Source organism: Cheilinus undulatus, linkage group 22, assembly GCF_018320785.1.
Source record: "Cheilinus undulatus linkage group 22, ASM1832078v1, whole genome shotgun sequence".
NCBI classification, from domain to species: Eukaryota; Metazoa; Chordata; class Actinopteri; order Labriformes; family Labridae; genus Cheilinus; species Cheilinus undulatus.
Window position 1 is genome coordinate 21530208 of NC_054886.1, and position 14803 is coordinate 21545010.

The 14803-nt window shown below is 41.1% G+C and overlaps 1 protein-coding gene across 4 annotated transcripts in view; it reads right to left on the reverse strand.

Annotated features, from left to right (window-relative positions):
• adamtsl3 (ADAMTS-like 3) overlaps nt 1–14803 on the reverse strand; it is a 151561-nt gene that overhangs the window by 44107 nt on the left and 92651 nt on the right. The window contains exon 1 of one of the 4 annotated variants that reach the window (XM_041779586.1): nt 995–1188. The exons of the other annotated variants lie outside the window; for them this stretch is intronic. Within the exon in view, the coding sequence (XP_041635520.1) occupies nt 995–1048 (54 nt within the window). The 5' untranslated portion in view covers nt 1049–1188. Of the gene's footprint in view, nt 1–994; nt 1189–14803 lie in introns of those variants that run through there. 4 annotated transcript variants of the gene reach the window in all.

Sequence of the window (14803 nt, forward strand, 5' to 3'; positions counted from 1 at the left end):
GCTGTCCACCCACTGTGCTACATGCATCACATGAGTATGGCAGTAGCCATTACCCTGAGCAGTGTCAGCTAGTGGTGGAAGCTCAGACACATTTGAGCAACATTACTGGCCTGAATCAATAAGGATGTTCCAAACTAGGTTAAACGACTGGTGGTAAACGGAGAGGCGGATGTTGTTTTTGATGGTTTAGTTGATCAACCATGCACTTCCCTGGTCCTAACTCTCCATCACAACACCTCTGATACCCCTTTCAGATGAATTCAAGCGCGAACTTGTTGGGGCAATGTGCAACCAAAAAAGGATCCCTTGACATCAAGTGCGAAGAAGAAACAAAGACATGACAAAAGTACAGAGATCTCCAGATTATGTTATCCTGATGGACTGATTCTATTTAAGTCACCTGTCAGCAGCTGAGACTAAAGACATTTTCCTTGAATATGGAAAACTCCTCAACAGGGGAAAGAAACCAGACTCTAGTGGCTTTTCTTTCTTTCTTTTTTTTTTTTTTTTTTTTTTTTGCAGGCTGTGTCAATACACATGACGGCCTTTTCAGGCGGCAGGACATACGATATTCACACATCTGCTGAATCCCTTGTCGTGTGCTCCACGCTACACAGGACAGCAGTCACCATCACGGTGCAAGCGTGGCAGCCACAGTAAGAGGGAGTCCGAAGCGTTGACCTGCGTGTGAAGTTTACACAAGGACTCAAAAATCACAGGAGGAGGCAGGAGTAAATAAGAGGAGCCAGGTCACACTAACTGCCTTGTTAGAGCTGGTGTTGACAGATTTGCAGAGCGGATTTCTTCTGCAAAACTCACAGAATCACCAAGTGCAACCTGTTCATGCAAACACACCTGAAAACACTGGAGAAATCTTGTTTGTTGGGGTGACAGGTATTACAAGAAAATCCATGATGGATTAAAGACAAAATTTCAGCAGAAAAATGCAATCATCAAGCCTGAAAACTGAACATGTAAGCCAAAATTACAATACCAGGACTAGGAGAGCTGTCACCAGTAGCCTGCAAGATAAAAAATCTTGCTCCATTGCTTTGAAAAGGTGTGAGTGGATCGATCCAGTTCTGCCTTCCTGTGTTGTTTGTGTTTGTGCAAAAGCCTGATGCCCGTCGCTCTGGGTCACTCCCTGTGTCCCGTCTGACTGCCGGCTCCTCTCTGACTCGTTCCCTTTCTTGCTCAGGAGCAACTTGGGGAAGGGGTGAAAGGGAGGGAGAGAGGGAGGCAGAGGAGGAGGACTGGAAGTGTGTGTTTTTGCATGTAGGGGGAATAATCTGGAGAGGGTGGGGGGGGGTCCAAGCCCCATGAGTCCTTCAGGTCTGGCGCACTGGCCAATCAATAAATGGGCCTCAGTCAAGCGTGCTAGTTCAAACAAGGAGCTGGGCCAGCTGCAGCTTCACAGCTTCACACGTTTGTGTGCATTTGTGTGAGTTTGAGAAGGAGACAGCCAGTCAAAGAGGAAGAATAATGGCAGACAGACAACAATTGTTAACCAATCTTCTCCCCCTTTTGATCCTTTCCATTTCTTTGCCTTATTTCTCAAATTTCAGTCTCCTGTTTCCCTCCCTGCTTGACTTTCTCTCATTTTATTTTCCTCATTCCTCTCTTTCTTAATTCTCTTTGTTCTGTGCACAGCTCTGCTCCATGTCCTGCCAGTGCCCTGTTTGTGGAAATGTCACAAAATTTCATTTAAACAAAGAAATATGATCTGCAACCTTGTTTACAGCAGCTTAACCATGCTTTTGTGTGGGTTTGAAAATGTTGTTTTATGAGTATATTTAGGGAGAAACTTCAAATTCCCATGCATGCAGGGAGACAAAAATAAAGCCTGACACAAATAAGAAACATAACAACATCACATGAGCTTTGTGAAAAGGAATCTGAATAAGCAAAGTACAAAGAAGCCAGGCAAATGTATGAAAGATGTGCAAAAAAAATGAATTTGAATGGGTGTAACATGCATTTTTGAAAGGATTTAGATCTTGACATGTCACAATTTCTCCAGCGACCCCTGTTTCAAATGACAGCTCAACTGACAGATGTAAAAAAATGTGTACCACTTCATTGACTTATGAAAGGCTTTTAATACTGTCAACCACTCCATTGTATTGAGTTGACATTCTTTACCTGATCTTGAGGGGTTGGCTTGTAAATGGTTCACCAACTACTTGACTGCTAGGACTCAGTCGGTTGTCATTACATGTCATTAACTCAGTATTAGTTAGTTGTCATCATGGTTGCTGGGTAACCAGAGCAGTTAGCAGCTACAAAGAAACACTTTTGAGTTATATCTTGGAATTGTAGTGTTATTTCAGGACACCTTCAAGAGAAAGAACACAGAATTTCTATCAAGAAAAATACAAAAAAGACGATAAAGACCTCAGTTTCAACTAAAACTCCTGGCTAGCTTAAAAGCTAAGAACAACTGCCAGTAACTGCCATGAAACACTGCCTGAGAAACAGGAGACTACTGAGTGCTACCCTTTGACGTAGCATGATGGCAGCACGTACTGACGCAGCGGCCCAGCGCTCCATCACTAGCAGTAAAACAAAGTCAGAACTGACGTTCTGTGTATAAGAGACTGTTTCTTTGACTACTACAAAGGAAGCGGGCCCGCAGAGGCAGCACAACACCTACAGCCGGGCGGGGAGCAGGCAGGGATGTCGTTGTACAAAAGGTAGAAGAAGGGCAAACGAGCCAGGCTGCGGGCTAGGCTTAGAGCAGCCCCACACAAACCCGCCGTACTGAGCATCTTTCTCGCGGGTGCCCGCTCCCTCGCCAGTGGGATGGGGCTGCGGATTTCTAACCATTGCTTGGACGACCGTGTTTGCTGCTAGAGATGAGACTGCCAAATGAAATTTCATTTTGCATTGACATGCAATGATCTGTATGCTGGTGATATGATTTTATATACTTGGGCAAATTTGTACAGTCAAGCTTTCTCTCAGCTGCAAAATGATTTCAAAATATTGCAAAAAGCTCTGATTGATCTAAAGCTCACACTGAATCCCACAAAAACCAAACACGTTTTCCAGACAGAACTTGGCCCCTTATGATATTAAACAATGTAATCATTGAATGTGTTCAACAATTTAAGTATCTGGGTTTTTGGTTAGATCAAAATTTGTCTTTCAAATCACACATTTCAAATTGAATTGGAAAATAAGGCCCCAGTTAGTGTTCCATTACAGGAATAAGTCTTGTGTTTCTTCTGATTTTCTTCAATGTTCCTAAATGCTGCTTCACAGGGTAGGTCTCAGACAAAACATTATGATAAGTAAACAGCCATTTTTATATTTCACTTATATTTGCAAGGACATGAGACAAACTGTCCAAAGGAGGAGCCAAAAATCAACAAAAAATCTGAGTTTTGAGAATAATAAAGGTTTGAAGTTACTCACGGTTTGTCATCGGAAATAAGCTAATTTGTATGGTGGCAATTCATAACCACAGTTAGCTCAGGACCCTTTTTAAGAGGGCATGTTTTTAGCCTTGGTCTTTTGGTGCTTTTTGGCCATCAGACAAGAGCTATGTTTGGCGGACACCAAACACTGCACATCACCATAAAACACGTCATCCCCACTGTGAACAACGGTGGTGGTGGCAGCATCATGATGTGGCGATGCTTCTCAGCTGCCGGCCCTGGAATGTTTGCAAAGGTAGAGGGTAAAATGAGTGTGGCACAATGTAGGAAACATTTACATTTACATTACATATTTTTATTTGATACTATTTTAGAAATCTGTTTTCACTTTTACATTTAGAGATTAAAAAAAATATTGATCATGACTAATTTATAAAATCAACAAAAAGGGCAAAACATCCAAGAGGCTAAATACTTTTTATAGTCACTGTATTATTTATGAAGCTATAGTGTGTGGAAATGGTTTCCTTGCATCATGCTTGTATCTATATAAATGAAAATTAAAGAATTAAAAAATACCAAGCTCATACAGCCTGTTAAAATTTACCTTCAGTGTTCAAAAAGGTAAAGGGAAAAAATCTGTTCAAAAGTCATTGGGAATTATTCAGTGACAATTGAAATTTCCCACAGTTTATGCAAAGCCGAGCTTGTTAGCTTGCTGTTGACATGCAAAAGAAACAGCATCTCATAGCAGTAATTTAACTTAAGAGAGGATCTATTTTATTTGACAATACTTAGAAATATGTATTGTCTCTTTGATTAGTTACATAAACATGTCAACTGATATAGATAATTTTTATAGTTCAGAGTTTCTAACTCAGTCCTGAAGCTCTACAGTCAGTAATACTACAGCTGGGTTACTTGACATAACTGCTTTCTTCTTACGGGGCACTATGGCCACCGTCTGGGAGTGTAATACTGTGTTATAACCAGGCAGAGGTAAAAAATAAGTGTGGATGGATGACGTAGTAGTCACAGGGAAAAAAAGACCATTTGAATATCTAAAAATAAGGACCTATCCATGGTTCAAAGTGCCAGATTGAGGGCCCTGTTTTGATTGTGTAACACGTATTGTCTAACGCCCACAATCCCAGCCAGGCACAGAGTGACCTACAGGTTGGTTTAATTAGCTAGAGTATACAAAAATGTGCTTTAAGAGTTACAGGAATTAAGCTATTCATAGTAGTGATTGGCGCAGGGGCCAAAGCTCCTCATCCGGCCCCCAAAAGATGATTACATTCAGAAAATCTGTGGTCAAAAATAAAACTCTTGGTTTTTAGGGTAGATAGAAACCTCTCAAAATAGGAACGAGTCAGACCCCATCATTTAAAGACGAACATACACCAGGACACTAAAGGAAGTTGATTTGCTTATGCTTTTGTTTATGAGTACTATGTGTAAAAATGACAAGTGTCAGGTGGGACATGGCAATGAAACCTATATGGATTGTTTTTAGGTGCAAAAAGGCCGCCTGCTGAATATTTCAAGAGCTAATATCCAGCTCCAGACTGTGATTTGCTTTACAAAGGGTTAAACACAAAGCCCCGTGTAAATCAGATGACATAGTCTGGTCACTAAAGCTATCAGGACAGACTTCTCAGCCATGGTGACTTTATTCAGTTCCTTTATGAGCTAAAGGTCGACTTGAGCAGAGCCTTTCATAACATCTGGCAGCCTAAGCCGTCGAACATTTGCAGTGTGGAGGCTGGGGAGCGCGCCAGGTGTCCCCTGGAGGGACAATTCCTCTGGTTCTGGAGAAAAACAAGCGGCAAGACGGACAGCTCTTGGCACTGAGGGAATATACTGTAGACTGAGTAACTTTCCAGTTTTAGCTTTTGCTATGTCAAGACACAAAAACAAAAACTGAGAAAGAGAGAGCAGACAGAACGGTGCCAAGCCGCTGGTGCCCCTTGATGTGACTTACAGGGTAGCAGGCTATCATTCAGGCATTTCAAACCCTGACGATCCAAAGACAATATAAAGTCTGTGCCCTTCAAATCAAGACTTCAAATCCAGCTCCCAATCAAACACCAAATCAGAAACCACATAATTGCTATCAATTAAGGCTGCAAGGAATGTGCTGCACTCCAGAGCAAATAGCCAGCAACCCTAATCACAACATTGCAACAGATGTCTCTGACTGGAAGGATACACAGCAAACCTTTCTTAAAGTCCAAACTTGCTGCTGACAGTATGGGACTTGACTTGTTTTCCTTGGTAGAGGGGGGTGTCTGTACATTCGTCTTCCACACATCCACTTAACACCAGTGTACTTTGTGTTTCCAGCAGGGAGAGGTTCAAATGTGCACGTTTTCACATACACACAGAAATTATACCCTCTAGCACCCTTAATCCATAACCTTCTGATATTTGCTTTCAGAAGAAATCCTTCTCATATTTGCAAATGTACGACTACAGAAAATAAACCGTGGCATGGATGATGTGCCCAGAGTCGAAAACCAAACACCCAAGAAGGAAATTAATGTGTTTGACTGACACTCGCTCGGAGCCAGCTCTCAACCACAACATGGCTGGAGATTTCTCCGGACAGTTTGAACAATAATCCATGAAGACGATGATGTGAGGCAAAAAGGAGAGGGTGCATTGTTGTTTCACACAAGGGAAGGCTTGGATATTAGATTGCATGAGGAAAGCATGAAAGATTAGGAGAACTGACTGTCCAAAGACGGACACTCATACATTATTTCTGTAGATTTGACCATCATCTCAATCGCTTATAACAACACTGTATTTCCTAAAGTAAATGCTAAAATCTGGGAACATGAAGAAATTACTTATATGTGGTCTAAAAGCTTAGAAATGGGAGTAGATAGATGATGCAACAGTTTTTAGCATAGCTAGCTAAATATTTAGTTAAGTGGATATTTTGAAAGTAACTGAATTACAGGTAAAATATTTATTAGAACAACATTTTGATAACGTCTAAGATAAGACAACAGCTAGTGTCACACAACACAGTGAGAAAGCAAGCAAGCAGCATGGATGATGGCTAACACTGGCAAACAGTACTGTTAGCTTTCAACAGCTTAGCTAATGGGTAATACAATAAGCTGTTTTACCTTGAAGTAATAAGAATGTTTCCCTGTATACTGCATTAAACAAAACTGATTGAAATATGAAAAATCTGGAAACTAGAAAGGCTAACCTCGCTAGGTTGCTAGCATCCAGTGGGGTTGGTAAGCAAGTTAGCTAGCATGTTTATAACCCAAATAGACATAATTTTGTTGTAGAGCTAACCCCTATTTCCTTTTAAGTAGAAAGATATGATGAAAGTACACTGCCAAGCAAGATGTTCACCATTACAAGAACAAACTGGACCCACTTGGAGAAGCTAGGCTATACAGTTTAGCAGATGTAATTTAGCAAGTTTTAGGTAAAAATGTGCCAAAAAATAAAATGACGCTGACTCAATTGTATGCCATATCAAAAATTTGTATCATTTATCATTTCAGCTCAGTTTTCCACTGCTGATGCAATGTCTTCATAAAATAAACATAATGTACCAACTGTACCTTGTCTAGTTATTATTCAGTAGAAGAAAAAAGCTACAGAATTTTCTTGGATGACAAATATCCATTCTGCTCTTCCAGTCAGGGTCAGTTTCTCCAATTTACCTTCAGAAAGTTGAAGAAGGTCCGCCTAACACCAGCAATCAGTAAGGCAGGGAACTCTAGGTGGGGAGTGATGCAGGCTGCAGGCATCTGAGTCGCTATCCTCAATCAGAAATGTCCTTAAAATGTATCGGAACTAAGTCCCGCTCATGACAGCAGTAACACTTGTGGACATGCATGGGCTCACAGTTTCCACACCCATACCACCAGGTAAGACAGGATCTCTCCTGCTGATCAGTCGCCACTAAAGTTTCTCTGCTCTCTTTCTTTCTACTGAGTCTCCATCTGTAGAGGTTCCTATGTGTACTCCAGGTCATAAAACTAACCCATGAATCCACAGTAAGAACATTTCATCGTCATTTGAGTCGAAAATGTTCATTCTGATGTTGTTTGGAATCTGAATTGAGGCCTCAGATATTGCTCCTTGAATCTGCTGGAGCCACTCTCCCAGCTTGAGGGTGACAGCCCTGAGTACGTCAGTTACTACTAGTACTAAAGTTGCCTGCACTCCCCATATCTTCTCTAGTTGTTTTTCAGTCTTTGGCATTTCTCAATCTTACAGGGCTCTTTCTTTCCAATGTTGCTCTCATTTTGGATTGCTACATCTATCACCACTAACTTCCTGTGTTTGTTGGCCATTATGTCTTGCTGATTAGCCACCACAAGTTTGCCAGTTTGGATATGGAATTCCCAAAAGACCTTAGCACCGGGATTCTTGATCACCTTTGGGGGTGATCCCAAGACCTTCAGCCCATACTCAGACCTATGTTTCTGAATGCTATACCAGCCACTTTGCTTTTGCATTCCATATATGCCTTGCCTGCTTGCATCTTACACCCTGCTGTGATGTGTTGCTGTGTTTTAGGGGCATCTCTGCACAGCCTGCACCTGGGGTCATGTCTTGTGTGGTAGACTCTGACCTTTACTGACACCTGAAGCAGACCTTGTGGACCCTGACAACATCCCAGTTTGTATTGTTCTTGTTTTGATCACACTCATATCCAAAGTATAAGGAGCTACAGGTAGCATTAAGGACCTTGCCTAAGGGCCCACACTGGATACTGACCAGAATTTGAACCCTGGTTTCCAGTATCATAGTATATGATCAGAGTAATTCACTATCCTTCTAGTCAGTCTTTGGATTTATATACGTGCAACAGGAAAACACACAGAAATATATCCAGTCAACTTCAAAATAAAAGACCAGGCACAGACTGCTGAGTGTTTATCCCATCACTTAATCTACATTATGCCAAAACAGGAAGCGCATGAATAGCAAATCAATCCTGCACAGACAAAGAAGTGTGCCCAGGGATTAATGAAGTACTATTTTATCATTCTCCAACATGCTTCCTTTGAAACCTTTTACAAATTTCCTCTCCATATTCAAATCCAAGGCAACAAACTGAGTTGTTGATCAATGTTTGGACGTTTACATGATGCCTTTACTCTGATGTAATGGTGGAAAAACACATGACAAATATTGGAAATTGAGGCTAAACACATCCACAATGGGTCTATCATGAGTCATCATGGGGTAAAATTACACTAGGAAGGCTCTCTCATGCAAAGTAACAGAAATGTAAACCAACATTTTTAAGGTCTTGTAAAGGGGTTCAGAAGTTGACTTTCCAAGCAGCAGCAGAACTCCTCAGCAGAGGAATAAACGGTCAGATTAAAAGATCTTCATATTATGGGGTGATGACTTGAGTTAACAGGCCCACAGCTCTGAGAAAGAGAGACAAATGAAACTAAAGTTACAGGGGAACGACTTAAGGTTACACCCAAGAGCCCAGACTCCTGGTTCCCATGAGGCGACTTAAATGGTTCAAGCGGGATAAATGGTAGCCTCCCACCTCTTTCGCAAACGATGCATGAGATCCAGGCCTGATTTATACCAACGCCATTGTTTTAAAAAGCTTTCTGGGCCACAGTATAAAATGTTTTACCAGGACAGGGGTTTTTACGACATGCAGCTGAGAGTCAACCACACTTCCTTACCCCACAGAAACCAAAGGGCTGTTATAGAGATACAACAATTAGGTTAATCCAATTCAAGAAGTGAAAACAGACAAGTTAAAGTAAGCAGCAATTCTAAATACAAGGGAAAGGTCAATTCAATAGTTGGATCTCCAGGTGATACAGGCAATATTTGGTTTCAGCATTTGTCTGTAATCTGAAGATGATGGATTTAGAGAGCCATAAACACACCTTCTGAGGATAGTGTATCAATGTTGAAGTGGGAGGAAGAACAGTCCTCCATGTAAGGCCATTTTCAGGATAAATAATGTGCACAAGGGAAACAGCAACGCCAACTTGGCCTGGAACAGATTGCACTGCTGCTGCTGGCACACGGTCCAGCAGACCTTCTGACTTCAACTCCCTACAGCTCTGCAGAGGAAGACATTTGTTCTTCCTGGATGTTGGTTCCTTAACTTTTAGAGCAGAAACAAAAACAAGATGATTTGTTTCTTACGAGAGCAGCTGCAGCGAGAGGTCTTGTCAGCTTGGATTGGCCTGGGACATCAGGTAGATTGTGTTGGATGGATTTTCAGTGATGTTTTCAACATTTCTAATGTGCTGCAGAAGAATGACATCTTTATACAGTACACTTGTCAATACAATCAGTCCAAGAAATGAAATGTATCTATTCAATATTAACCTTTTAAAAGCATGACTTGAATGAGTTTGTCCCTGCCTACTTTTGTCTTTTAACCCACCAGAAACAAATACTTCCTTTTTTTTTTTTTTTTTTAATTTCATTTTTTTTTTACCATTCTGTCCCGCCTGGTTAAATTTGTCTGAAAAAGCTTGTAAAACACCAACCCTGTGGTGCACAGTTGAGCTCTAAACATCCTTTTATCAGGACTACCTGGGCTTTAAGAATATGCATGATGCAGTAATGTCACCTGGATTTTAAAAAAGATATAGGGCTATAAACACAAAAGAAACACTAAACGGAAATTAAAACTCAAAGATTTTTATGTGTGGCTCACAGAAAACAAAAATGACCAAGACTTAATTCATGCAAACTTGTTCTCCCATCTCTTAGGGACCAAAAGTGAAAAAATAATTGGTCTGTGGCAAAAGTTTTCAAAATATTCACAAATTTATCAAGAAAAGTCCTTGCACTTATTGTATTGGCTGTTTTTGAGCCATTATTCAAAGCAAATCTTTCTCTCCATGATAAGGTATTCTGCCAGAAATAATCAAAAATAGATTAGAAAATGGATAAAAAAGATGTTGAATATGAAGTTACTGGTGTGGATTTAATCTTTAATAAGCCCAGAAAGTCACCCAAGTTCCAGGCTCGCTAGAAAAGCCTCTGTAAGGGCTACGAATGCATGGATAGCGTCATTAGAACGACACATTGTCCGGCTGCACGAGGGAGAAAAAAGTAAGTGGCTATGATTAGTAGTTCAAAAGTTATTTCACTTTAAATTACCTGTGTCCTTTTTCATCGTATATAGCAATGCAAGTTAAGCTAATGTAGGGCTAATGTAGGGCTTTAAGCTAAATATTGAGCTCAACATGCTAACATGCTCACAATGCTAACAAGCTGGTTTTTAGTGTGTTCTCCATCTTTAGGATGGCTCAGATCCCACTAATTCAGCCAGATTTTGACCCGATTGAATCATAACAGCTTATCAAACCTCGGGCCTGATTCTGAATGTCTGGAAAGACAAATGGTCTTGTAATGTGACAAAATCAACAGCACGTTCAAGATGCCCCACAATGACTCTACAAGACTAGACTGTCAGAATTTTTCATGCATCGTCACCTAGTTTGACATGCTGACCCACTTGTCAGCCATTATTAGTACATTTATTTTTTAAATGTGTTAAGACTGGCAGAAATGTTGCAAAAAAGGCCAGATAAAGTGGTGAAAAGAGGTTAGAGAGTGGTAAAACTGGGTAATAGGTGTCAAAAAATGGGTTGCGGAGTTGCACAAAGGACAAATATTGGCAGAAAAAATGGTGAATTGAGATTAAATTGTGGCAAAAAGTGGTAAAAGAGGGGAAGAGGCCAAAAAGAATCAAAAATGGGTTAAAAGTGGCAAAAATAGTCTGGCAAAGTAGTGAAAAGGGGTTAAAGGGTAGAAAACAGGGCAATAATTGGCAGGAAAGTTGCAAAAACGAGTGGCAAAATGGGAAAAAGGGGCAAAAATGATTTTAAAAAATTGGTTAATTGGCAAAACATTTTGCTGGAATGCTTGAATGAAGTAGTGAGAAGGGCTTAAAAGTGTCAGTGTTCATATTGGTAAATCACAACAGGTTCGGGTGCATTCTCTTGGACTTTCAGGGGCCCAGACAATTCTGTGGGCAGGCCTGTCTCCTTATGGCGTGCTGCATTATAGATACTAGGGATAGCTCTCACTGATAATGCCTAAATATTTCCTGCATTTTGAAAGACGGTACGAATACAATATGTTAATAAGACAAAAATATTGATTGAATTTTTGTTCATTTGAAAGTCTGGTCACCAGAGTGTCTGTCCAGACTACATGTGGCCCTTGTGCAAATGTACTTGATGACCCCTGACCTAGATGGTGCAGCTTGGGTACACCATCAGTGATGAACCCAGGGTCATAGGGTATTTCAGATCTCAGATCATCAGAGACCCTCTCCTGGGGACCAAACCGGGGGTGATTCTTGCAGCCTCACTAATGTTCTTGTTACCTTTCTTCTCCTGCAACCCTCTGATGCCATGGAGCCAAAGGGGAGGGTGCAATGTAAATCCCTTGCTTCCCACCTCAGATAACTCACAATGGGCCCTCTAGCCACTCTCCCTGCAGGCCTCAAGGTAGGTCACTCATAGGCCTTATCCATTCGATCTGGGGCTGTAAGTACCAACAGCACGACTTAATTTGTGGAGCCAGATGCTGAGACCAAGCCTAGCCTAAATGACACCTTTGCTAGTTGGAGAAGATTCATCCTCTGGAGGGCTTGAATGTCCTTGAATATGTTATTGTAGTCCATTCAATGTCAGTCCAGTAGATTTATCAGAATCTATGATCAGTCCAAAATACTTATTAGCAACTAAATGTTGTCCTTATAATGACATTTTAAATAAGTGGGTAAGCACAATCCAATCCCACCTGAGCAAGCCTCTTAAACTCCACATGAAGCCCACAGCCAAGAGGAGGAAAGGGGGCGTTATTAAGCATCAGCAGTGACATTTACTGCTTCCTGAAGCTGTGTTAATATGCTCTATGTACTGAACTTTTCCCATTTTGCACATCCTGAAGAGCTTATGTGTTTTAGCAGCTTTCTAGTGATAGCATAGGCCAACTCCATGAGGGTCCCACGACACCAGCCTTCCCCCCTCCAAATGACTCCCTGCTTGACCCAACTGTTGCCACTGCTGTGTTTTAAAGAGGCTATGACAGGAGGGGATGGGCATAAATTTGCAGTGTAAAGCCACCCGAGTCAATGAAACCGGCCCGCCAAGGTGGAGTCAGAGGAAGCAAGGGAGCGTGGGACCCACATCCAGATCTGGGCAGACACTAAGCACCGAGGCTTATTTATGGACTCTTAACCCGGCATCAAGCTTAACTGATCCCCTGTGCTTCAGAATGGAGACCATATTGCCATATCATCTGGAAATTATAGCCCTCTAAACGGGTTTATACACATCTCTGGTATGGTACTTTATTTTCTTTAAGGTCAAACACAAATCGATAAAACCTGCTGACTTTACAGCTGCTATAATCAATATTTTTTATATCTGTAGTGGAGCACGTGGTGAACCTGAGAGGTGAGTTTTAAGAATGAACAGACAGATTTAGATACCAGATTCTGTGGTCTAGATGTATAGGCTCTAAAGCCTGCTGTGTAGTATCTATACCTGGTAACAGCAGACAAGGTAAGCAACTAGCTATTAAACACACTGTTTACAAATACATGTACTTTAATATTGAGTTGGCCCTCCTTTTGCAGCTAAAACAGACTCCACTTTACTTGGAAGGCTTTCCACAAGTTTTAGGAGTGTTTCTGTGAGAATTTGTGCCCATTCATTCTGTAGAGCATTTAGGAGGTCAGGCATTGATGTTGGTCAAGAAGGCCTGGCTCGCAATCTCTTCTCCAGTTCATCCTAAAGAGGCTCAGTGGGGTTGAGATCAGGTCTCTGTGTGGGCCAGTCAAGTTCCTCCACATCATACGCATCAGATCATGTCTTTGTGGTCTTTGCTTTGTGCACTGGGGCACAGTCATGGAATAGAAAAGAGCCTACCCCGAACTGTTGCAACAAAGGAGGAAGCATAGCATTGTCTAAAATGTCTTGGTATGCTGAAGCATGATTGCCATTCACTGAGACTTGAATGCAGCCGGAAATCCATTCCATGAAGCTCCTGCTGCACAGTTTTGGTTACATTAGTGCCAGTGGAAGTTCAGAACTCTTCAGCTATGGAATAAAGAGAGCACCGACGACTTTTATGGACCATGCACCTAAGCAGTCGTAGACCCCTCTCTGTGATTTTATCTGGTCTTCTGCTTACTGGCTGAGTCGCTGCTGTTCCTAAACGATTCCACTTTCTAATAATATGAATAACAGTTGACTGTGAAATATCCAGCAGAGATGACATTTCACTATTGTGGCATCCATCACAGTACCACGCTTGAAGTCACTGAGCTCTTCAGAACGACCCATTTTTGTATCACAAATGTTTGCAAATGGAGACTGCATGGCTAAGAGCATGAGGCCAAATACTCTTGTCCGCATAGTTCATGTCCAGCCCCCGCCCATATTGCAAAAGGGGCAGGTTACTTACTGGACACCAGTGCTAACTAAGTATACATGTCCACAAATTCCCTGTGGTAATCTGTGTAGTGCACATTTTGTATATGAAAATTTAAAACAGCCTCGTCTAAATCAATGTCTCATTTACAAAAGAGTATGAAAAGGGTCATCACTAACACTAGTGAACACAGGTGTTATGGCTTTAAACATTATCCTGTTTACTGGTGACATTTGACTTTGTGTAGTTTCCATTAAATACAAGTTTGATGTGCATTTTTTACATTTTAATGGAAAACTAAAATAACGGATATTTATTTGTACAGCTACATAGGCATCAAGACCTTTGTATGCTTTAAGATCACTGCTGATGTACAGAGAAATACCTCTTTCAGTGTGGTCTTTACAAGGTTTTCTGTATTTCTACGCTCTCAAAGTGAGTCACCTCTTTGACATAGTCACTAATAATTGTGTTCACTAATCTAGTTCTATCACGTTACTTTTACTCTTATAAATCCAAATTACATCTACAGTGTAAGTAACAACTAATATGGTCAATACCAGTAGTTCCTCTGTCCACTGTAGTGAGTCATAGTCGTCACATGTCTGCAAATGTTCCAAACTCTCAATAGGACTAAGAATACTTTGTTCTGATTTTATATTTTTTGGATGTATTAAAATTAAATTCTAAATTTTGAAGCTTTCATCACAATTGCCAACTACAACAATAAATCAATAATAAATACCTAGCTTTGTGACATTTACAATTTTCTATTTTCTTTCCCTGGCACAGCCCCAGTTTACACTATTGTCTGACTGGTCAGTATGTTTTTTCTCCATATTAACTCATCAATAAATTCAGCTCTGTGTAGACATTGTGCATTTTTTGCATCCCTGCTGTATGACAGCATGTCTGAACATCCTCCTCTCCTTTCTCGCCCTGTGAGGCTGAGCAGAAGACGTCACTGCTCCATCTGGGGCCGTTCACTTCTGAAA